Below are 25249 nucleotides of genomic sequence, written 5' to 3'. Positions count from 1 at the left end.
GAGCCACACCGTCAGCGCAGCAGGCAGCGGCGGCCCAGGAGGACCCTTCACTCCTTTCCAACCTGCTCTCTGTTCTCTGGGGCAAGGAGTGTCTTAGCTTAGGGCCGTTTCCCAGGGCGCCCGCCGCCCGCCGAGCAGGGCACACCCATAGGGAGGGTCCTCCATTGTATCTGGAGTCAGGGCTTTTGTGTGATCTTATGAGCACACATGTGATTCCAAATGCATTTGTTTCTAGAGGGGAACCTTCTAAAGATATTGTTTTAAATGCACTGGTTTATATTTTTCTGCAAATGGCTGTGTTTTGGAACATACCTTCCCAGAACAGTGGTGCCATCCCAGGTGCCCTCCACCTGTCCCAGCTGGATGGGGTTTACAAGGTTGTCCAAGCCCAACTGAGAAGGGCAAATGGAGTCCCTTTTGTGGCAGAGTGTACTCGGGCATGGGGTGGTTGTCTGGCCACCTGCCACAATCCTCAGATGACGTCACCAATTTTACATGACCCCCTGGCGCGCCAGACAAGGGAGCAGTGGCTGCGGGGAGACCCCCGCCTTCGAGTCCTCACACACACTGCCGCAGGTGCCGGCTTTCCTGCATCCCTCGCCCCAGCTCTTCCAGGCCTCTACTCGTGGGCACCTGGTGCAGAGAGGGCTCTGGTTTGATGAGGGCTGAGTTGTAACAAACCTAAAATTGGGCTTTATGGTCACTAACATACCGCTTCCCTCAAACAGGCATGGATTCTCTATACAGCTGCTCATTGGGCTGTTTTTAAATTTAGGGATTCAATGAGGTATCTTAATAGTCATAAATTGCTGTTAGTAACTAGAAAGTATATAAAAGGCTGCCACTTCTAGCACTGAGTAGCAGTAACAGAGGCCAGATGAAAACAGATTTTCAAGTAAAACTGTCATGGGTAACTCAGAAGACCCTGCATCACTCCAGCCGCAGACCCTGAGTGGCCTGAGGCCGCTGGGGCCAGGAGAGCAGGGCAGGCAGCTGCTGTTCACCTGGGGTCACTCTCGTGTGCGAAACACCCGAGACAAGGGACTCTCAACGTGGGGAAGACGCCTAAGGCAGCGAGCTGAGAGTTTAGGAAGTTTCATTATGTTCTACAGAGACTTCTTCACACGGGCATTCGCCCCTCTACATTCGCTCTTATGAAATTTCTGAAGTGTACCCTTTCATGGCCTTTATATCCCAAAACCCAGGTCAGAATGTTGGAACCTGAAACCAACTACCTGGCAGTTCCTTCCTCTGCCACTCTCGTCCTAATCAGTCCCTTCCTCATTTCATGACACCTTTCATTTCCAATTAAAAAATTTTCAAAAGATGTATTATTTTAGGATGTGTTATCTCAAAGGAATCTCCTTTATATATAATCAATACAGCAAAATGCAAACAAACACACAAACAAAAAACCAAACCTTTGAAGGATCAACAGGAATATTTTCCCCATCAGGAAAAGTCATGAATTGTCCAGCATAAAAGCCTTCTATCATATCTTCTTTTATTTCTTGCAGCAAAATATACTGCTACCAGTAAGTCGTTACAAACCATACTATTTTTCTAAATAAATAATAAAATGGGCATAACTCACCAATACAGAGTAACAAAATAACTCCTAAAAACACTATTAAAGCAAGATAAATAATTAACTCTTGGGCAATAAAACAGGAATTGCATTTAAATTATTGTTTCAGAAATAGGCTATAACCATTATTGCACAACTAATAATAAGCACGGGAACATCTTATCAGGCTATAGACACTCATATGAAAGAATCCTTTAGTTCCGAAAACATTGCTAAATTCTTTCTGGAAGAACGTGCCCACCACAATCAGGTCCAGTATTTTAAAATATAAAATGGGAGCCTGGAATCAGCTGGAGACGCCCTTCCCCAGGTTTAAAGCCCTCCCCGCTGTCTCTCCTGGGGCCGGAGGCAGCGCTGAGCGAAGGTGGCGCCTCGCGCTGCGGAAGGAATGGGCCGGGCTCTTTTCTAATTTTTAAACCAAAAAAGGGAGTAGAAAATTATTCTGAAAATACTTCTCTGTGGTGTCTTCCGCTATTCTCCTTTCCAAAGGAGTCCAAATGGAGGCGCCTGAGCTCAGCTCCCAGGCTCCTGCCTCACACATCCCCGGGAGCAAGTGAGCTGGCGCTCTGGGCCCTCGGCGCCCCGGGACGAGAGGCGAGAAACAGCGTCTCGGTGCATTTTTACCTGTCAGCTGAGAGTAGCCGGCAGACTAGCTCAAGCACTCTACTTTTAACAAGTTTTCCTCCTCAGCCTGCACAAGTACACAACTTTTTCTCCTAGAGAAGATGGCGGGAGGTTTGCAGAGTTAACTGGGACTCTTTTAATACCCTGGCAAATGCTTACATTTTTTGGGTTACACTTCTAACCTACTGGGAAACACTTCCAGTCGGTACCCTCAGCACTTTGGGAGACAAAATGTCGGTGTTTCCTCACGGGAAAGACGTTTTCCAGAGGAAACAGCATGGGGGAGGGGAACAGAGGTGGCTGCTAGGCCAGTGGACATCTAGGGGCTTGGTGCTGCTCCCCCAGCACTGGAGCTGGGCCCCTGCCCCGCCCCCTCCCGAGTGGTCACACCCAGTGGGCACTAACGGCCTCAGGGTGTCTTCACAGAGGGGCTCCCACTGGCCTGGGCTCCTCCTGCCCGGCCCTACCCCCATGCCCTCTCCCACGCCCTCAGGAGCAAGCCACTCTCACCTGCCCTAGCACCTGTGACTTGTACCCGCCCAGCAGTGGTCTCCCCAGATGCCCTTCATTCCGCAAGTCACCTTGGGGGGAGCGACATCGTGTGTGTGAATTAAATCTCGTTCCCCCCAAGAGAGCCTGGATCTTCCGGATTTTTGGTTGTTTTTCGAAAAGGGTTTTGTTTTCACGCCCGTGGCGAGGATGTGGAGGTGAAAAGCACCGGCCACGCGCAGCCCCTTCCTTCCCAGGCCCAGCAGCTGCAGCCCAGCTGCCCTCCCACCCAGCCCGGGCACCTCGCACCTCTGTTCGCAAACAACCCTCTCCTGCACTGTGTTTTTGTTTGAAAAGAAAGAAGACAATAAAGGATAATAAAAAACCCAACAAACAACAGCGAATAAAGGTCGGTGCCCTCTCCCGGGCGGAGCCTCTTCCAGTATGGCCCTGTCTTCCAGCCCAGGACCGGGGCCGCCGCTCGGCCTCCACGCGGTCTGGTCACTTGAGGCGCTGCGTCACGTTGGCCAGGGCCACGGCGAAGGCCTGCACGGCTGAGAAGGGGTACTGGAAGTCCAGAATGTACGCGTTGCCGTCGATCCTTCCAAACTGCATCACCTAGGGGTGTGGGAGGGGGTGAAGCAAAGACATGAAAGGTACTAGGCGGAAGCCGGCCCCACAGAGCAGCAGCGCTGGCTGAGATGTCTGCCACCCAGAGTGACTCTGAACAAGCTTCTCAGCTGACTACAAGTTTGTCGGAAATAAAGGGTCAGAGGAGCACGCTGGACAATACAGTGGGGAGACGAGGTCTCAGCGTGCAAAGTTCCGGGTCCAACGAAGTGGGCCTCCCCCAGGGCTCCACCCCCAGCCCGCCCTGTCATCTCACACTTTCCATGGCCACAGCCTATGGCACTGTCAGGTGACACGCGCCTATAGCCGTCTACCAGCTTCTGCAGATCCCTAGGACAAGGACTGTCTGCTTCCCTCACCGCTCTAGCGTCAGCACTGAGAGTAGGGGTGGCCCAGCTCTCGTTAAGAGCTGATGGTGAGAATTTCAGGCTTTTAGGGGATGCACTTGCGGGCACAACTACTTAACTCTGCTGCTGAAGGGCAGAGCGGCCGTGCACAGGTATGCCGCAGTGCACAGGTATGGCTGAGGCCAAAAAAAGCAGCAGCAGCCAGAATGGCCTGGGGGCCACCATCTGCCGCCTCCTGGCTCAGAGGATGGCCAGGTATACTGGCCAGATGCTCAGGGAGTATATGTTGAGCCAATTAATGAAAATGCAACTTGAGGTCTGTGAGGCAAAGGGAAGGCCAGGGCCGTGGAGAAAGGCAGTCCAGCACACTGGCCATGCAGAGGGCCCCACCACCCTTCAAGGCGGGGGCAGAACTGCCACATTGCCCAAGTGTGTCTGTACCGGGAGGAGAGTCGCATGCTGCCAGAGAATGGGGTATGATTTAATAAACAGAGAAATGAGCAAATTAGTTAAAAAAAAAAAAAAGCAATTATTTAGTCTAGGGGAGAAAATCTAGACAAGAATTGTGCAGAAGAACAAGCACTGCTGGTTAACCACGCCACGCAGCTCCGCATCACACTGACTGGCACGAGAAGGTACATGATGGCTGCTGACTTAACTGGGAATGGGGCTCATGTTCCTTGGGAAGATGCCAAGGAATAGAAGCATGTTCTTCCCAACAGGGCAGCAGGTGCCAGGAGCAAGCAAGCAGAGCTGGGAGCAGTGCCGCGGTGGGCAGGTGCTGGGAGCGGGCAGGGGCCTGCTAGTTTTCCTCTTGGGAGTCCCAGCCCAAGTGGCCTTTAAAGACCAGTGGCTGCAGGGCTGTGATTAGAAACGCCAAGGAGAGCAAGCTGCGCTGTCTCCAAGGGCCCCAGCGGGCTCCCGCAAGGCCAGAGCACCGCAGCCTTCGCCCGGCTGTTAAGCTGCCCCAGACCCTCACGGGGCAGCAGGGACCAGGCAGCAGCCACGGGTCCTGCCAGGCTGGGGACATGGACGGCTGGCGTCCGGAGCACCCCCTGCTCTCTTACCTGCCGACCTTCCAGCTCGATCTGGAAGTTCTTTGCCGACTCCTGGGTCACCCGCCCCCCAAAGTCCAGCTGGTACACCTGGGTGGCCTCGTTCCACAGGGGCTGCTTGTTGGCCATGACGTACACGAAGCCCTGGCTGCCCAGCCGCCCGTCCTCCTTCTCGTTGGCCTTCCGGCACTTGAACTCCTCCAGCTCGCTGGCCGTCCGGGGGTTCCTCTTGCTCTTCCAGCCCTTCTTGCTGCCCTGGCTCTGGTTCATCAGCTCGTCCCCGCTGATGAAGAGCTCCGGCTCGCTCTCCGAGCTGTCCTGGAACTCGTTGGTCTTATTCAACTTCTTTGACTTGAGCTGGTCCTTCTGGCTCTTGGCTTTCTTCTTCTCTCTCCCCAGGCGGGGGCTGGAGATCAGGGAGTTAAAGTCACTCAAAGTCCGAGCCTCCTTCTTCATTTTGCCCTCAGTGATGGCCTGGACGTTCCCTTCCTCCGCCCGGCTGTCCAGGCGCTTGCGGTTCTTCTTCCCGAACTTCTCCGAGCGCTGGGGGACCGGGCTTTCCGTGAGGGAGAGGACCTCCTGGAAGTTGTCGGCCGCCTCCACCATCACCTCGGTACCCAGGTGGCCCTGGAGGTCTGCCGGCGGCGGGGACACCAGGGGCTTCTCCACCACCAAGTGTGCCTTGGGGGGGAGTGTGCCCTGGGGGTTCTGCATGGGCGGGCACGCGCCATAGGAACTCCAGGGGTGCAAGGCGATGGGTGGCAGCTGTAAACTAGAGCACGTGCTGCTTCCTGGATACATGGGGGGCAGGGTGCAGTAGGAGAGGCTGGGCGGGTAGGCGGGCTGGAGGACCAGGGCGGGCTCCTGCTGTGCAAACGGTGTGGGAGACAGGGCGTCTTTGGGGGAGCAAGGGGCCTGCACCCCGGGTACAGGGGGCGCGGCATAGCTTCCTGGGTAAGGCCCTCCCATCCCATAGCCGGTCTGGAAAGTGGCAGTGGGGCTGGCGGGAGACTTGGGGGAGACGAAGGGCCCGCGGGCCACGTCCAGGTGCTGGCCCGGGCCCACGCCCAGCGGGGGCAGCTTCAGGGGCTGGGGCCCCCCGGCCGGCGCTGTCCTGTCCTGAGGGACCCAGATGTCCTCCCCCAGCCCGGGGTCCCACTGGTACGGGGGCGGCCGCTTCAGGGTCCCCGCCGCCTCGGGCAGCGCGGGGTGGCGCAGGGGCTTGTCGGCGGGGCCGAGCGGGGCCAGCGCCTCGTCCTCCGTGAAGGCCGAGTTCACGTAGTCGGCGCGGTCGCGGGCGCCGTCCAGGCCGTAGGGGCTCGCGGGGGGCAGCGCGGCGGCGCCCCCGCCGGGCTCGGGCCTGCCGGCGCCCGCGCTGCACTGGCTGCAGGTGTAGAGGCCGGGCGCGGCGCGCGGCGCGGGGAAGGGCGCAGGGCCCTTGGGCTTGGGCGGCGGCGGGTGCGGGGGCGGCGGCGGGGCGCGCGGGGGCTCCAGCAGCTGCGCCGCGCGCAGGGCCGCCTCGCGGTTGTTCCTGCGCAGCGTGGCGTGGATCAGGCTGTCCGGCCGCGGCGCCGCGCGGCTCGCCAGGTCGGGGTACGGGGGCGGGTCCCCCGGCGGGAGGGCGTAGCGCGGCGCGGTCAGGCGGTTCAGGGTGGCGCTGGCGCCGGGCGCGGGCCCCTTCCTGTCGGCGGGCGCGAGGCGCAGCGCGGCGCCGGGCGCGGGCAGCGTGTAGGGGCTCTGGGCGCAGAGCGCGCGCGTGCGCGGCCGGCACACCTCCTCCACGTTGCCGCTGCTGTCGAAGGTGGTGATGCGCTCGTAGCCGGGCGGCGGCTGGTAGTGCGCGGGGTGCGGCGCGAAGTCACCCCTCTTGGCGCAGGCGTCCAGCGGGGGCGGCGCGGGCAGCGGCGGCGGGGGGGCCGCCGTGGTGGGCGCGGCGGGGATGGTTCCCGGGTACGGCGGCGGGGGGTTCATCTTCGCCGCCGGGACCTCCGCGGGGGCGCCGAAGCCCACCGCGTCCCCCTCGGCGGGCAGCGGCGGCGGCCCGGGGCGCAGGGCCTTGGCCGCCTTCTGCAGCGGCTCGTGCTCGCGGTCCCCGGGGTCCCCCGCCGGCAGCTGCGCGGCCCCCGGGGCGGGGGGCGGCAGGGCCAGGGGCGCCGGGGCGGGGACGACGCGGCCCAGCTCCACGCCGCCGAAGATCACCTGCCCCGGGCTGGCGTAGCGGCTGGAGACCGGGAAGGCGGCGGCGCCGTCCCCCGCCAGCTCGGCGGCGCCCGCGGCCGTGGTCTGGTTGGTCAGGACGTCCAGCTGCACGTTCTGGTTGGCCAGCAGGGACTGCACCAGCCCGATGCTCTGCGTGGGGGACATCGCCTGGGCCGAGCTGTGGATGGGGGCGATGGGGATGTTCACCGTACAGGGGGGGTTGCTCTCAGGGACGCCCGACGCGCCGGTCACTGGAAGGAAACGAGAAACACCTGCTTACAAGGAGCGGCAGCACGCGGACGGGGCGCGCCCACTCCAGACCCTTTCCAGAGCAAGAGGCAACGGCTACGGAGGAGAGGTGTTTGCTGGGGGAAGGCTGAGCTGTTCAGTTTATACAGTTTCTCCGTTTAGGAAGGGCCACTGGCTGGATCTGAGGGCGGCCTGGCATGTCCTTGGCGAAGGGCAAGGTCAGCCTTCCCGTGAACACTTTTCAGCGAACACTGAGGACGTGTGGCAGCGCGGCCGCCGGGTACAGCGCAGCTACTCCATTGAATGTCTGAAGATGCCTTTTACACGAAGCCATCGAGTCTTCCTGCAAGACTCAGCAGGTCTGCCCTCCTCGGGGACTGGCGGGGGCCTAGCGAGGGGGTGTCACGCAGCACACGGATATCTGGAATTTTACTTAAGTTTCTGTGAATAGATCCATGTGGGATGCAGTAGAGAAACCAATGAAAGGATTCCCCTAGCAAATCTCACTCCTGCTTTCGCCTGTGTATTAGGTGAGGTCGACCCACACCAAGGACACCCCGGGAGCCCAGCCTGCAGACGCGCTGCAGGTCACCGCAAAGCTCGACCCCAGCTCTCTGCTCCGGCAGGTGCCGCTCAGCTCCTGTCCGTCTTCGCATGTGTGGCCCCTGCAAAGCCTGGCTGACCTGCCGGCACTACACCAGGGGCCAGCTAGCTTATCCAGGCAAAGCCCCGTGTCTGGCCGGCTCTTGCCACTTCCCTGGGTCCCCTAGTGAGACCCACCTCGGGGCTGCAGGGACGTGGGTTTTCTGTCTCAGGTTTTCTGTTCTCCCGCTTTTCTCTCCCTTGTGTGTGCTACTGACATCGGGTGCCCTCCCCACGGGAGGGAAGAGTCCCCCTGTTGAGTCCCCAGAACCCCAAGACAAAACGTTCCCTCCTCTCACCAGGAACCCCAGACAGGAGCCCCAGCAGCAGTTGAGCTTAGCGAGAGCTTCATTAATCACATTCTGGGAGAACTGGGAGGGCATGAAGGGGAGTGGAGAAGGTACTTGTAACTGGCTGAGAGGTTCTGAACTGTGTGTGTGTGTGTGTGTGTGTGTGCTATAAAGTTCAAACGTGTGAGGCTTCACCAAACTGCACGTTTCTATGCACGTTTGCGTATTAGGGCCACCTCAGGCCTGGAATGTCCACTCCTGCAAGGAGGCACAGCACCCGAGAATCGCCAGGCCCCTATCCAAAGTGCAGTGCCACAGGTGAAAAACTGGACTGAGAGAAGGTAAACAAGTCCCCCAAGTTCAGAGCTCAAGTTGGGGTGCATGCCCCTCCCTGCCCCATCATAGGGTTTTCCTGGCTAAGAAACCACGTGCTTTGAGATCCTTGCTTGTGATGAGAGGAGTCTCTAAAATTGTAGGGACTCAAAACACTTCTGAGAACAATTATATGCAAATAATTGGCAGATTAATTAGAAATCATTGTAATCTATTAATCAAAATAGGCCACCTCCCACCCCCCACCCCCGCCATGAAACACTTAAGATACTACAGATATTCTAACACTGTAAACTGGGATTTTCAAAACATGTGCCAGGACTAAACCTTCACCGCAGACTCGGCTGCTGTGCCCTGTGTGCGCACCGGGAGAGGTATTTAAATGTAAAGGTTTTATGTCCTGCACAGGGAGGAAGCTTGAGACTGGGCTCTTGGGCACCCAGGGTCACGGGAGTGACGCCCCTTCCAAGCAGGACTGAAAGGATGAGAGCTGACCCAGGGTTTTGGAGACTGGGTCTGGGTTCAGATTTTACTGAGACCTGCTTAGTCCTGTTAATCTCTCTGTCCAGGCACAGGCCCGAGGATTATGTAAACAGGCGGCACTGTGTCCTTCATTGTCCTTGCTCCCCTCCCTCCACTCCAGACCAGTGACAGCAGGTGACGTTCTCCTGGGACATGCCACCACACCCACCCACCTTCCCGGGGACCTTAGCATTTCCCCGTCGGGGCAGCAGGCCGGGGTGACTACCAGAGCTCCCAACGCGACCCACTCGCCACAGGCAGGTGTGGACACACCTGGCAAATCGTCTTCATCCTCACTGAAAACATTGGGGTTGAAGACAGGTAAGTTAATGCAGTCCATGGAAACCTTCCGAACCTCTGGGAGGTAGACGGTCATCTGCCGCGGCTGGAGATGCAGGAGGCTGGTTTTATAGATTACTGTGGGGGAGGAGAGCTGGGTTAGTGGAGAGGCCAGAGAAGAGCCGCGGTGCCCAGAGTCTCGGGAGGAGGGGCAGAGCTGCCCTGCTCACGGTCTGGGTTCAAGCTCTCATTGGAGTCCAGCGCTCATCTACAGAACCGCATACACTTTCAGCGTGAAACACCTACCTTATACCTTAGACTCTTCTGGAACAAGTGGGGGCATGATAAACACACTTTTTTTAGCCCCTCATTTGCAATCAGATCATTTTAGTGAAAACAGCTGTGATGACCACAGTGCCATGGGCAGCTGTGATGACCCTGGGAATCCGAGCTGTCTGGACCAGGCGGGAGTGAATGCAGCTTGTACTCAGGACTGGATTCTTCTCTTGCTGACCTTCCACTTCAGTGTCATGATCAGGCTAGACACATACAGGGAACTTCCACATGGTCTCTGAACACTAAGATTTAACTGCATTAATAGGGACGCTAAAGAGAAGGTCTGGAGTGTGACTAGAACACTCAGGGGAGGGAACACATGGAGAAATCATGAATTTAAGATCCACAGTGGGTTAAAATCAGGATGAACGGGCCTCATTTTCTGTTCCGTTTAGTGTTCTCTCCTCTGAAGTGCTGAGGAGCTGTGACGGTGGTGCTGGTGTTCTGGAGCCAGGCCCCGGGCCACACGCAGTAGCCCATGTAGCCGCTGGGTGAGGGCACAGCAGGCACCGTGGAAGCCTCCCCCGGGGCTGCGCTCACACTGGCGCTGGGCTGACCAGGCTCGGTCGTTTCGGGCTTACTCACAAGTTCACATTTCATGCCCGAGAAGGAGAATATGACTTTTGGCTTAAAAACTCTGGATGGTTTCATGTAGCTCAAGAATTAATGCTTTAATTAAAATGCTATTCTTTGTCATTCAGATCGACAGAGAAATAAAGTTTAAAAATCTCAGGAGGGCTTAAAATAATATCAGTTGCCTCTAGGGGGAAAAAAAATAGGTGATGGGTAGAGTAAATTCAATCAATTTATTCCATGTCTTTAAAATCAAGAAATGCAAAATAAATATCAAACACAAAACATTCACGGGTCGGATCATTCTAACTGAAGGAAACAAATCACCCACTGTGGGAACAGTGTCCCTCTTAAATCTACAGTGTCAGTGAATGCTCGTCAGGGCGCCATATGTAACATACCTTCCAGAACCCCAGAGTTAATAATGTCTTTTCTCTAGTAGGAGCAACGGGAAAAGTCTCCCAGCTTGACAAAGAATGATAAGAGCAGAAACACTCTTTGAAAAGGTCAAGGACTCAGACCCTGGAGGGGCCAGATTTCCGCAAAAAGCGTGTCCCTGGGTGCTCCACTGGGCAGCCCATGCCCCCCAGGCACTCCCATCTCTTAAGGTCCTGGTGGATTTATTGGTGGGTCTAGTCAACATTCAAGAAATAAGGGCAGAATGAAAAGCTGCATTAAGTAAATGCTCACTGCAACACCTTCCCCAGCGCTCACCACGCAGATACCCCCGCAGAGCTGGGGCTTTACTGCAAGCACCACAGACATCGGGCTTTACTGCACTACTGGGCATAAGAGGGATTCCAAGTCATGGAAAATATTTTAAGAGAGTTCTTTCTGGGTAGGGATTGTCGCTTTTTATGTTAAACTTTAATTCCTCTTTTTCTTGGACCGGAGAAAGCTCAACATGAAAAAACCAAATGCAGCACGTTTACCAAGTCTCTGCAGATGCGGCCACAGCAACAGGTCTTTCTTAATACCTGCTTTGCAAGATTTATCTCAAAGGATATGTGTCTGAAACAACAGGCCGATTTAGAATTTTTTCAAAAACCATTTTTAGTAGGTCACACAGTACATTCAAGATGGTGCCACCAGCCACAGATGAGCCCTGCCTGGCTAAGCTGTGGGCAATGTTAAATGACCCAGCAGCCCAGCAGGGGGTCCAGCACCCACCCCTGTCCCTGAGAAGAGATGGCAAGTGAGAACTATGCTTTTGGGGGGTGGGGGTGTCAACCAGTGGAAAGGCAATTCTCAGTTCCCGACCAGCTTGTACTCCCAGTTCCAGATTCTTCCATATCCCTGGCTTCTCATGGGCAGGACATCCATCTGGTACAAGAAATGAACTCTCTACTGATTTATGTCTAAGAACTGTACTAACAGCCAGCCAACTTGTTAGTCTGTAACATCTTTTTCTTGACTTTCTTCGGGAGTTTCTTTGACTCAAGAACCTAAAGGTACTGGTACCAAAACCTGCTCACAGTAAAAAGTCCAGAAATCAAAAATAACCAGAAGCCTATGAGAGCTTTTATAAGATATAAGCCAGAGTTTACATTAAAATAATGAAAGCGTCGTTGGCAAAAAACCAATTTGTGTGACAATGCAATTTTTGGTGAACTCTAAGTAGCTAAGAGTCAGAGTGGACCCTTTGTTATATTCAGGCTAATCTTCTGAGCTCACATTCCGCTTTAAGCCACCAGAAACTGAAAGCGTTGGACTTGAGGCCCCACAGGGAGAGCAAGCAGAGAGGAGGATGTGTTTTTACCTGCACCAAGGTTGGTTGGCAGGAAAGCAGCCAAGCCCACAATCTTAAATTTGGTTCCCCAGATATTAGACGTGACCTGAGCAAGATAGTTGTGCTGTGGAGAGAAAAGAAACAGGAAGAAAAATCACAATCTATTTCTATATTTTCTAGCAATCACTGAAGAAAAATGTTAACGCTTTAATGCTTTTTGCTTTGAAAGTCACAGGTGGGCATGACCATAATTACTCATTCTCTAGATCATTCTGCCAGTTTTACCACTAGAAGTGAACTACAGTGTGTCAGGCGCCCGTTTTTAAAAGGGGCTCACCTGTCACACCTCTCAAGGTGGGAACGAGGGGCTGTGTCCCAGCGCCCACAGGTGTGCCAAGGCAGAGCACCACAAGTGACTGGGGGACACTATCTTCATCTCGCCCTCTCCCTGTCAGTGGGGAGAGAGAGCGCCTAGTTCTGAACCCATTCTTATCCCTGGCATTTCTCCTGAAAATGTCACCTGCATTGGTAGCATTATATCCAGAAATAGCCCAATCGTCTAGTTCTTTGCTCATCAATAAATTTTCAGAAACTTAAAAAAAAAGTTGGCACTGCGCACAGGCCACGCAGGCACGCATGTGCCAGGGCAGTGATAACACAAATAAAATACAGCCCCTCGAAGAGCCTACAACCTGATGGAGAGGAGGCATAGCATCATTTGCGTACAAGGATCCTGGGGAAACCTCATGAGGGAGTATAATGGGGTGCTTTGGGATTATGGCAGCTGAGCAAGGGAGGGAAGCTTCCGGATGGAGGTGAAGTCAGGCCTGGAGGTATGCAGGCAGAGACAAGGGCAAGGAGATGGAGCAAATGACCCCGGTGACCCCAGCACAGTAGAGCAGGAGAGGCCAGTACATAGTGAGGATGAGGGGTGGCCCCTTGGGGGTGTGAGGCACCAAGGGTGCCAATAGAAAAAAGACTGGCAGGGCCAGACTATGGCCACCATCAGCCCAGCAGGGGCACAGGTGAGAAGGGTGGCATGTCCCAGCCCCAGCTGCCTGTGGGGCAATTCAGGTGGTGCAAGGGGATTGCCTAAGATGGGAGGCGATCCCGCCGGATGTGGATGATATGGACTGGGGGTGAGGGCAGAGAGGAGGGTGATTGCCACCACGTGGGGAGCAGCAGGGACCGGCAGCATATGGGCGTGGAGTAGGCAGAGGGGACAGCTACCAGCAAGCACCCAGCCAGGAGGGGACAGCCATTACCTGAGTGATGTCTTCAAAGGGAAACTCTCTCCGCGTCAGGCTGGGCGAGCCGACTGACGGCTTGCGCATGGGCAGCCGAGGAGACCGGGACATCTCCTGGGCGGCCCGGGACAACTTGGGGGACTTGCGAGCCTCAATGTTGATCCTGTGAGACAAGGCCCTAAGTCAGGCCCCTCACTGCAGGAGGGTGCAGGCCACCCCTGGCCCAGGGGCCAGATCCCAGACCTGTCCCACACTTCAGTGTGTAGGCACATGAAGGTCACTGCCTGGCGGTCAGGTCCCAGAGCCTGCTTTGGTTTTATGAACACGCAGGAAGGAGGACAGATTGGATACTGAATAATATACAGTTAGAAATACTAATTTCTAATCAGCATCAGCACTGAGAGTAGATCAGCTACTCATTTATGAAGGGCCTTGGCAGAGAGTAACTACACCAGCAACTCCCCGTGGGCTTCCAGGGGGCTCTGCTGCCCGCACAGCACAGACACAGCTTCAAAGTCACAAACAAGGGAGCACGCCCTCAAGACGGGGTTACCTTGGGAGCTTGGGTGACTTGCTGGCTCGGGAGATCTTGGGGGACTTCTTGGCAGCCCAGTCGTCACTCAGCTCAATGTCGCTGGAGTCGGAGCAGTCACAGCTGTCAATCACAGCAGAGACCAAGCTGTTCCCGTAGATCTCATCTGCCGGGACACCAACCAGCACACTCAGGGGACACGAGATGATGGGACCCATGTCACCACCGCGGCGAGTAGACAACAGCGCTGCAGCCATGGCTGGGTGTCTGCAGCTGGGCGGGAGCACGGCCCTGCCTGTCCTTCTACATTGTCACACCGTGACACTTCCTAAGCAAAGCGGGCAGTTATATCCCTTATCTAAGGGGGATGGTGCCCGAGCGCCTCTGGGAAAGGACACAGGGTCCACCAGGCTTCCTGCCAACATGGCCTTGAGGGTACACACCGCGCTCCACCCCTTTGGGCCAGGGGATTTGCTCATCAATAAATTTTCAGAAAAAAGCCTGGGGACCTGGGCTCACCCACTTGCTCACACCCTGACCTGGCAATGGGAAGCCCTTGCTTTTCACTCTGCCCTGCTGATGGGAGCCTTACTCCCTCGAGGCGCAAGAGCCTTGCCAGGTAATCAGAAAGCGCATCATTCAATCACAGCGAAATAATGTACGGAATGTGAGTGATTTCACCGCTCCACAGGGGTGTTTACATTTTAAAGGATGAGTCTGTTAATCCAAACTAATCTCTAAGCTTCCAAACAGAAAGTGGGCCATGCCCTGAGGCTAGAGAAGGCAGAACAACCTGGCAGCTCCCTGCTGGCACCCCAACTGGGTCACCCACCTCAGCCCCTTCTTACAATGCTCACTGAAGCAGAAGGCACAACTCAGGGTCCAGCCAGCTGGGGTGGTGCGCCTTTGAGTTTGACCAAACGAAGGGGCACATGAGCCCACACGCCATGGGCAGGGTTTTATATTATTTAGCTTAGACATACCCGGGCCAAGGAAGGCAGGCCAGGACCCAAACCCACGGGTACGCCCATAGAACATTCCAGCGTGTTCACAGCACTAACTCTGTGGCATGATAAGAGGTGCCAATTATCACAGCAACGACAGGCTTTACGTGCATCTACGTGTGATGGCAGCATGTCTCCACCTTAAGTTTACACAGTGGCGCATGTCAAACACATACGCTGATGTGGGTGTCAGAAGCGGGGATTCTCTCTGAGAGCGGGAGGCGTCACTGTGCCATCCAGCAGCCCTCCCTGACCCCAATCCTGCCCCGGCCCTTCCACTCACACTGGCCCCTGCGCCTCATTACGTGACAGCCCAGGCAGAGGCCGATTCCCTTCAAAACATGCTCTCTCTCTTTTTGCAATATGAACAAGCTAAGAATTTTCCAAATCGTCAAGCTCTGGTTCCTTCTTGCTTAACAGTTCCTGTTGCTGTAGCCCACCCCTCTCCCCTCTGATTTCACTCTAAGCAGCCAGAAGTAACCAAGTTGCTCCTTTAAAACTGCTTAGAAATCTCCCCAGCTAAATATTCAGTTTCACCGCCTGCACATCTTACCTTCCACGCAATAGTGGAACACAGTTCAGCCAAGTTCCTTGTCGTTTCCTAAGTTAGGACTGTTTTCCTCTCATTTCTACTGACCTGGTCTTCATCTCCATCTGAAACCTCACCAAGATTGCCCGAACATCCTTATTTCTAGCGTGTGCCTCACAATCCTTCCAGCCTCTAACCCATTACCCTGCTCCTAAGTCACTTCCACATTTTCCATATTTCTTAGAGCGGCACCCCACTTCTCAGGACCAACTGTGGATTAGCGAGGGTTCCTCAGAGAACAGTGAAGAGGATGGCTGGCGATGACTTATGTGTCTGTGCAGCTATTTAATCTCTCTCTAGATGGGAGAGGCGAAGAGAGACTGAGATTGATCATGGAGGCTGAAGTCGCCCCACCTGGGTGACAGTCTCATTAGGTTCTCGGCACCTTCTTGCTCTACCCACGTGGCCTTTTTCAGGGTGTGCTTGTGGTCAGCGCACTCTTCCTCTTCAGAGGTGGCCACCCTGCTACTGAATTAGGGCACCCCCTTTGTGACCCCATTTAACCTTTATTACCCCTGAAACACAGTCACACGAGGCATTGGGGCATCAGTGCAAGTTGCGGGGGCACCACTCTGTCCACAGCTCTGACCGCAAGTTGCTTCTGAGAGGCTGTGGGTTTCAGAGCATTGCTAGGACCGCTGCTCTGCATGAACACACTCACCTGTAAGCTTCCCCGCCGGGGGGTTACCTAGAGCATGTTCACGACAGCAGCTCGCCAGCTGCGTGCCTGACCATCACCCAGCCACATTCAAGCTGCAGGTTCCCAGGCCTCACCCCAGGCCAGCAGGATCAACCGAGGGGGCAGGCCTCCGAATCTGCACTTAAATACCCCAGGTGCTCCGCGCAGAGGGTGCACGGACCAGAGCCCAAGAGGCAGTGATGTGGGGGCCCAGCATGACCAGAGTCTCTCATGAAGCGGCCACTTCCTCAAAGGCAGGAGTCTTTTCCTCCCCCGAACAGGTCATAGCCGGTGCCTCGATCCACAATTAGGTGTGTTCTGCCTGATGACACACCTCCTATTTTTGTCGAGGAATTTAAATCTTGGCTTTTTAACTGAACTTCCAGGAGATCACAAACTCCCCGGAAGCAGAGCCCCTGCACTGTTTCACGCGGGCTGTGGGGGCCCTCGGCACCTGTCCTTGATTTGTGTTGCCTCACTACGTCTTCATTCTTCTAATTCCAAGAATGAAACACCTCATTCCCCCAAATAAACTCCCAATTCCCCACATCATCAGCAAGTGAGTCAGCCTGCGTCGGGGCGAGCCAATGGCTGAGCACTGAAGAGAGGTCGGTGCTGGAGGCCAGGCGGTGGGTGACTGGCTCCCCTTCCCCCCTTCCCACTGCAGGGACAGAGCAAGCACAGCCTCTCAAGTGCAAGCCATGAACAGGGGTCAGGAAGCCGCACACGCGGGAGCAGCTCAAGCGACACCAGCTCCCGATAAGAACTGAGATGTTAGGCCTGGCCCGGCCCCCGCCTGCCCAGCCACCTCTAAGCATCAGGGCTAGTTCCCCTCCAGGGAGCCTGGAACCTCTCTTTTTCCTGGGGAACAGCCTGTTACACCTTCCTCGACCACCTTCCTCCCAAACGAGATGCACGGTATGTTCAGAGGACCAAGAGCCTCAGTGGAGTTTGGAGGACGGCCCTCCCTAGCCACTCCGCTCACTTTTCCCAAACAGCCAGAACCTCTGGGGGGTTGTGTGGAGGAGCACCCCACAACCGCACCTGAGAAGCAGGCACTCTGTCCCCGAGAGACCCACCTGATTTGCTATCTGTCCGGGGATCCATGATGACGAACTCGGGCCGCAGCTTGCTGACGCGCCGCCCCTTGAGGATGGGCACCAGCCCGCCCAGGTACTCCAGGTAGAGCGTGTAGCAGGGGCCGCCCACCTCCGGGTCGTCCTCCGTGCGCTTCATGGTGCAGTGCAGACGCTCGTTGCCAGCCGAGGGGTAGCTGACAAAGTCTCGCATATTGTTTGGGTCCGGAATTGGGGGCTAAAGGCAGGACACAGAAAGAAAGAGGGTGTGTGAGTACAGAGAGAAAGAGGGTGCACGGGCATCCCTGGACTTGAGCTGCCTTCCTTGCCTCCACCCTCCCCTCTGAAAGCCTGCAGGAGCAGCACAGGTGGGCAGACGAGGAAGGAGGGGGAAGGTCACCTTGATGGTGGGGATGAACGCGGTGGAGAGGTAGGAGCAAAGGCGGGGGGGCAGGGTCAGCTTGCTGACATCCTTGTCTTCTCGCAGGGCGCTGGCGATGGCCTGCTGGCACAGCAGCTGCAGACTGGACACCCGGTGCTCCACGCGGACCACGTACAGGGCCGGTCCCGAGGCCATGAGCAGCCGAGAGTCCCGGTGGCCCCAGCAGATGGCAATGACGGGGCGCTGCAGGGGAGAAGGGAGACCGGCTTAGGCTTCACTCGGTGGTTGGCAAGGAAAGATCACGCACACTTGTCCCAAGCAGACAATGCTGGTTTCAAAACGCACAACAGAGGACATTAACGGCTTGGGAAAATTCAGTATCTTCACTGAAATGTTAGGCCAGAGTACAAAGCGAGCACTGGAATGGTCTACAAAGTTCTTCTTCATGTATTATCTCATTTTATTTGGTGCCATGAAATCTAACTTAGCTCTGTAAACACTTGAATTGGCAGTCACAAGCAGTGTGGGTACAGGCCATGCCCTGTGCTGAAGCTCTGTCTCTCAGGACCCCAACTAATTAGGGAGGTTCCGGGGATGAGGTGGTGAGGGACAGACTGGAGAGTCCAGCCCTCTGTCTTCACAGAAAGCATTTTAGAGTTGAGTCAACCCAGATTTGGGGTTGTGAGCCATGTGGCCTGGACTGTTGCAGCAGCCCCGGCTGGTGCCTCCTTTATTGTGGGGGTTGAGGGACATGGAGGCATCAGGTGCTTCTGGGAACACCACACAGGTGCAACCACAGATATGAGATCACTGTCAGTCTCTGGCCCTGGGATGGGGGCAGAGAAAGCCAGGGGAAAAGGGAGAGGTGGGGGGCCTCCCCGGTGGCGCAGCAGTTAAGCGCTGGGCTGCGAGGCTGCCCGCAGCCTCTGCAGCGCCAGTTCGATCCCCGGCCAGCCGGCGAAGGTCCCACATGGTGCACAGACCTCTCCTGCCGTGCCCGCTGCTCCCCTCAGCAGTGTATTTTGTCAGTCTGCCTGTTCTGTTCCCTGCTCTGGCTCTGGTGAATTCTCTCACCCTCCCGCGCTTCTGACTATACCCAGTACTTGTATAAATAAATAAATAAATCTTTAAAAAAAATTTAAAAAATAAAGAAGCAACGCCACCCTGTCCCCTCAGAGTCCCAGAGTTCAAGTAACAAGCAACACTGCTCTGCGGGCGCTTCCCCCCAATCCCCATTCCATCGGAGCCCGCCCACCTGGTACAGTGAGGGGCTGCAGGGACAGCTTGACATCACCCACCCCTCTCCTCACCCTGCTTTCAATAGGGGCCACCCTTACGTGACCACTGATACACATCTTGGGAGCATCATACACAAAGTTATCAGTGAGATAAGTGTGTACTTTTGTATCTTTGCACAAAGGAACTTAAACCCCTTTTACAGGTTTTCAAACTGGATGAAAATCCTCGATAGTTACCTTCAATCATAACAAAAATCACCACCCCCTCTTTTCAGAACGCACCCTCCCCCACAGCACACCACCTCCCTGAGCTCGGACACTACCCAGTCCTCTTGCCTCCACCACTAGGCATGAATCCTGCACCTACCACCAGAGGAATATGGGCCTAAGGGTGCTGAGTGGCTTCTTGCTGCTGGTCAGTGGGGACAGCTATTCCTGCTCACCCCAACTTCGCAGTTGCACCCCTCTTATACCAGAGCTGCTTAGGAACGCTGCAGTCCCAGGAAGTGCAGGGTCTGTCCATCACAAATAGTGAGGGCCCCCAGCCCACCCCTTTAATACGTCTGATCAAGGCTATTTCACTCAGAAACAAACTCATATGTCTGTCGAAAAGGCAAAGAGAAGCAGGACTCACACAGAGCAAATGGTTAACGACCACAACTCCGCACAGCAAGAAAGGATCCTCAGGTTGTGCAGGCCCACAAGTGGGGAGAAATTACCTGAGCACAAGACTGTGGGGTCCCCCAAGCCCCCTTGTACTCAGGATATTGCTTGGTGCCAAAAGTCGCTGCTGAGGAAGCTAAATGCAGAGTCAGGCAGGGAACTTTTCACTAGGACAAAAGACTTGGTCTGAGGATATCTGCTGAAAACAGCAGGCAGACATTATGGCCAGGTGAGCATAACCAGCCAGACTACCTTGACAGGAAGTTAAGTGTAAACAGGCAAATAGAGGTAGGATGTTTCCATCAGCAGAAACAATGGACCCCCCCCCACCCAGGCAACAGCCCCTATTCAGTGCCCCCTAGCTTGTGCCAGACTATTATGCATCCGGACCCACATCCCCATCAGGACCCACATCCCCATCACGCACATTCCTCACACATTCCTCCACGGACTTGCCCACCTTGCCTGAATCTGACCCCCAAGTAAACATGGGATTTGCCATGGGGGAAGTGGTCACATCTCCAGATATTGTGACCTCTCTAGGTGTCTCTCTCTCTCACTACTTGTCCAGGGCCGCTCCCAAGATTGTGCCCCCACGAGGCAGCAGTGAGAGCTGAGCCTCTGGGCCAGGAGCAGTGCCAGGGCTTGCACGGTTGCAGGAGAAGGGAATTAGGCCTGGGAAGGGCTGCAAGCAGTCTGCCTGAAGAGGTGATGCCCGCAGGGGCTGAGGGCAACTGCCGCTGGAGCAGGACCCCCAGAGCGAGGCCCCCAGGACAAGAACACTAGCAGAGATGCGTATTACGGGGCGCAGCCTTCCCTTACATGCCAAGTCAGTGAGCTGATGCCAGCAGTGGGGGGCAGCACACTCACCTACTTTGCGTAGCACGTGCCGTGAAAGATGATAAAGCAGCAAAATGAATACTGCTCACTGGTCATGTTAGTATTAGTCTCTAAGGCTGTCTTAAAAAAGTAAGGACGAATTTACAAACAGCGTGAGCTGCTCCTTATGTCTGAGGTTCTAGGGTATCACCATGTGGGGGCACGACCCCTCAGGAGCCCTGTAAGCCCTTCTAACCTACAGAGTCCTTTTTTGTGGGACTGAACTCACCGCATGGCGATTATGATGAGCAAAACTGCAGAAATACTTGAAAGCTACTAGAAGAGTCCACCTGAACGCTGTCACATGAGGGAAGTGTGGTCACATGGCCACATCCAAGTGTACCGAGTCAGACTGCGCAGCATCTACGTCAAAGCTACCCCAGCAGAACAGGAAAGAAGCTACACACACATGCATGTATAGGTGCACACCCCGCGACCCCGTCTTCCACACCTCAGGCCCCACACTCCCTGCCAGCACTGCAGCTACCAGACCCTCACTGAGGTGCTCTGCTGTTTCTGACAGCATGGGAATCAGGCGAGGTCTGTGCACCTGCTGCAGGTACGTGTGCATATGCACCTGGGGGCCCTGACTTGCGTTCCACGCCGGCACCTCTGCCCTCCGTGGTCCAGGCTGCCTACCTGCTCAGCCACTGTCCTCCCAGGCTTCTCGCTCTAGCTTTGCTGCCGTGGCGGAGCAGAAATAAGCCACACGTTCAAGTCCAGCAGACCCAGGAACACTGGGGCACACAAACTAGTGCCTAGAGACCTGCGATCGGGTTTGAACAGCTGTGTTCTGCGAGGAAAAGACCCAGCTGCACATCTGTGGACCTAATCTCCTCCGCAAACCACACAGAAACACTCTTTAGAGAGAGCTGCGAAGTTGACAGCATTCGATCTTACTTTGCGCAGGGAAGCTGGCATATTTTCCACATTGAAATCTGAGGTAAAGGGGCAAGATAACACACTTCGTCTCTGGAGCATGTGTTAGGATCTAGGGCTCCCTTCCCTAGTCCGTGGCCATACGAGACACCCTCTCTCCTGCCCCTGCCTAGCACTCACCATGCACCCAGCAGTGACACCCTCATCTACGGAGCTGTCCTCAGTCAGTAGACACTGCTCAGTGCAGCCAGCAGCCACTGCACCCGGGTGTCGGGCACTGGCATGGGGTGAAACTGACTCCCACCCCCACAGAGCTTCCACTCTGAGGTGGAAGGGGAGGAGAAACGGCTGGAGATGTGTGAGGGCGAAGAGTGGAGGTGGGTGGGGTAGAGAAGGTGAACAGAGGCCTGATTGAGAGCAGGAGATATTTATCTTTTAATTGAAACTGGAAGTTTCCTCACTATGGTACTATTTTTATATACCATAGTAAGTAGCATAAAGTCCACAAAAAATTAAAGAGGAATAAACAGCAGGGTGTCCTTTCCATATTAAAGAGAATATGGAATCCTGTTGCAGCAGGATTAAAGTGGGCAGATAACAAATGAGTCAAAACTGGCTCTGCTGTCCAGCTCATGTCGGCCGAGGCCCTGGGCCAAGGACTGTCTAGCTGGCCCCCATGAATGTCTCGGCACCCTTCCCTCCTTTCTGCAGAGCCCTAAGAAGGTGGAGTGTTTACTAGCACCCGGCTAAAGGGATACTTAATGTTTGAGCGAGTGTGTACAAAGAGCAAGTCTTCTAGAATAGTCCCTGTAGGGTAAATGAAGTTACCAGGCTTTTTATGCCCTCCCGCACCTGGCTCCATGGCCAGTACCTGCGGTCTTGCATGCCTCCCATGATGGACACCTGGGCCTAAAGAGCAAGGTGTGTGCGAGTGAGCACACATGGACCTAGAAGGGGAGGGATGAGAGGGCGGCATCACTCAGACCATGAGATGACACGAGGCTGAGAGAGCGTGGAGATTTGCAGGGGCTGGGAGGTGGAAGGGGCAGCCTCGCAGGCCCCTGCCTGGACCCCCTGCGTACTGTGCCTGTGTACCAGTTCCCTCCTCCAACATTAAAGGCCTGTGAAAATCCACCGAGGGCTCCAAGGTTCCTTTCCCCGTCTGCCCGAATCCACAGTGAGCCTCCTGGCCTGGGATGGCTACACAAGCGTCCCTTTCAAACAGGCCAAACTGCTAGTATTCACTATCTTGCAGTGTCAGTGGGGACCTGGGGAGCTGTGACTCTCGGGTCACAGGGACACGGTCCCCATCACAGCTGGAGTGACAGAAGCCAGCTCAGAATTTAGACACATCTGTTTTCCAAGAACATACCACTCCTGTGTTTTGTAAGCAGACATCCCAGAAAAGACTTCTCATTTGTTTACAGCCAACAGGTGGAAAGCGCAAGCCAATAGCGTCACAAGAACAGGCAGAGCTCACCCTTGACCAGAGATGTATATGTTTGGCTGAAGGATTCTCAGGAGCACAGACATCACTGCCCATAAACACCACCTTTTTAACATTTTTTTATTGGGCCTCCCCTGGTGGCGCAGGTGGTTGAGTGCTGAGTTGTGAAGCTGTCCACAGCCTCTGCAGCGCCAGTTCGATCCCAGCAGGCTGGCGAGGGTCCCACATGGCAGGGAAGATCTCTCCTGTCTTGCCCGCTGCTCCCCTCAGCAGTGTATTTCATCAGTTTGTCTGTTCTGTTCCCCGCTCTGTCTCTGGTGAATCCTCTCACCTTCCCATGCATCTGGCCTATACCCCAGTTCTTGTATGAAATAAATAAATCTTTAAAAAAATAAAATAAAATTTATTTATTCATACAAGAGCTGGGGTGTAGGCTCGAGGTGTGGAGGGTGAGAGGACTCACCAGAGAAAGTGGGGAGCAGAACAGGCAAACTGACCAAAGTACACTGCTGAGGGGAGCAGCGGGCGAGGCAAGAGAGGTCTGCTGCGCCTTGCGGGTCAGCTCCCTGGCCGGCGATGGAACTCAGGCCGCAGTCACTGGCAATAGCCTCATAGTGCTAAGCCTTTAACCCCTGCACCACCAGGGAGGCCCTAAACACCACCTCTTAAGTTTCTGTTCACACACTTAACCTCTTCCTTTCCGTCTTAGTTTTTTACCCAAGTATCTCACATCTACAACTGAACCTCAATGGATATAAGATGACCTTCCCACTAACTTGCCACCAATGCAAAAGAAAGAGTCATAAGGAAAATAAAACCAGCCCACAGAAAAAAAGAAAAAAAAAATCTAGGCCCAAATTACTGAGGCCTACAAACTTCAGTCAGTGGCGTGACCGCACAAAGACCTGTAATTCCACACAGGTGGTCAAGATAACAGCGGGGGAGATAAATCATAGGGCTTTAAAGCACAACAAGGAAAGGAAAATAAATGAGAGTATATTTGCTTATAAGCGTCTCAGCCACAGGCATTGCTGCTAGGAGTAAATCAGGAGAATCAATTTTGAAGTCACAGCTGCTGCAACTTCGTGCTGGGCAACGGCTTCGTACGCAATAACCTACAATCTAATTAACTGGGAGATAAATTATCCAATCTAAACTGCATTTAGTTCTTTTTATAAACAGCCCAATAAATCGCCTAACTTCCTTCCTGCTATAAAAATGTCCCTGTCTCTGGATGCCTTGAACTGCGTAGCACGGAGAACATGTGGCCTGAGATCAGCATGGATAAGAGTTATGCCAGTGCTACATACTAATATTGTATCTGATTTTTAATGGCATCATCACTTAACTTCATATTATTGAGGCAATTTTTTAAATGGCTGAAACAGACCCTCAAGTGAAACAGAGATCCAAAGATTTATTAAAATGCCGAGATGCCATAGACGATTTTTCAACAAAGGAAGATGAGCCAAGCCTCTCTCTCACCCCAGAACTCCAAACAGTTTAAGTTCGGGTCTGAGTTAGTTTCAGGCGATAACTTTTGTGATGGTTAAGACCCTCGCACCTCTGCTGCATTCTCGGCCAAGTGAGGACCAGGAACATGAAGGACACGAGGTGTGTGACATCAGGAAAACAGGACAGGGGGCTAGAAAAGGCAAAGCAGAACTACCAGGCACAGCCGGGGCCCAGGGAGAGGAGGGTAAATGAAGATACTCAGGCTTTTGTGCCGCTGGCCTCTGTGGCTATCACCTGCAGCTTTGAATGCAGGAGGCACTTGGGAGTGTGGGCTCGAGGCAGGCAAGACTGATAGTGGACACCTGGAGTGTGGTATGGGTGTGTGTGAGTGGGCACACCTGGGCCTGGAGGCTGAGCATATTAGGGCCGCGTCACAAGGCGGAGGGCTGGGGTGAGGTGGGGAGGTGGGGGGGGGGTGGGGAGATGGTGTGGTGGAGACAACGGCTACGAGCGGCAGAACCACAAGACGGCACCAGAGAGTCCAGAGAGAGTCAAGATTCACCAGGGGCTATATTCACAGGGTGCTGGCAAGATTCACCTGCCAGCCTCCTGGCCCCCCAGCCCCACTGCCTGCCCTGAGCCTGGCTGCTGCACAACAAGTGCCATAGAAAGATCATTAAAAGCCTGAAAAAGCCACTGAGGGCTCCAGGACTCTCCTTTGCCCCTCTGCCCGGATCCCTTGAGAACCTGCCCCGTGCCTTCCTGGCACGGCAGTGTCAGGCAAGGGCGCCCCCAGAGAGACTGCTGCTGAACGTGGGGCACGCCAAGTGCACATGGGGTGAGCTCCAGCACTCAAGTCACAAAGACTGACATACAAGTCTCACTAAGCAGAACTGAAAACTAGCTGCCCCACCCCGGTCTTCAGTGAGGCCAGGACGGGAAGTTAGTGTGAGACCTGGCTGAGAGGGGTCCGAGGCCTACTGCTGAAACCATCAACAAAAAGCACTCAAGAAGTCTGTGCTGACAACTGTCCATTTGCCAACCCGCTTCACCGAGCACCCAGCGAACGCTTGGTTGCAGGGCCATGATTTCACACTAGGGATCTGTCCTTCAAGCCCCATCTGCAAGATGCTGAAATCTCTGTTCACCTGTGACACACACCCCAGACTCAGACTAAGGCCTCAGCTGTACTGCCCTCTAGCTCTTCCCGGTGCTACCTCAACACTCACAACTATATCACCGCTAAAACAGGGAGCTGACCAGTCCATCAGACCACATTTTGCATCCTGTTTCC

General features: G+C 54.8%; 1 protein-coding gene across 2 annotated transcripts in view; it reads right to left on the bottom strand.

Moving 5' to 3' along the window:
• Positions 1–3202: 3202 nt before the first annotated feature.
• Positions 3203–25249, bottom strand: part of TULP4 (TUB like protein 4) — a gene marked incomplete at both ends in the record, with an annotated part of 95102 nt that continues 73055 nt past the window's right edge. The window contains 8 exons of one of the 2 annotated variants that reach the window (XM_084229063.1): positions 3203–3319; positions 4746–7204; positions 9224–9385; positions 11916–12009; positions 13151–13295; positions 13686–13830; positions 17016–17250; positions 17413–17637. In XM_084229063.1, the coding sequence (XP_084085189.1) occupies positions 3203–3319; positions 4746–7204; positions 9224–9385; positions 11916–12009; positions 13151–13295; positions 13686–13830; positions 17016–17250; positions 17413–17637 (3582 nt within the window). The remainder of the gene's footprint in view (positions 3320–4745; positions 7205–9223; positions 9386–11915; positions 12010–13150; positions 13296–13685; positions 13831–17015; positions 17251–17412; positions 17638–25249) is intronic. The other variant, XM_084229064.1, reaches the window with a different exon arrangement.

Source organism: Talpa europaea (genome assembly GCF_964194135.1).
Source record: "Talpa europaea genome assembly, chromosome: 2".
NCBI classification, from domain to species: Eukaryota; Metazoa; Chordata; class Mammalia; order Eulipotyphla; family Talpidae; genus Talpa; species Talpa europaea.
Note: the sequence above shows the minus strand (reverse complement) of the source record. Positions and strands in the feature narration are given on the sequence as shown.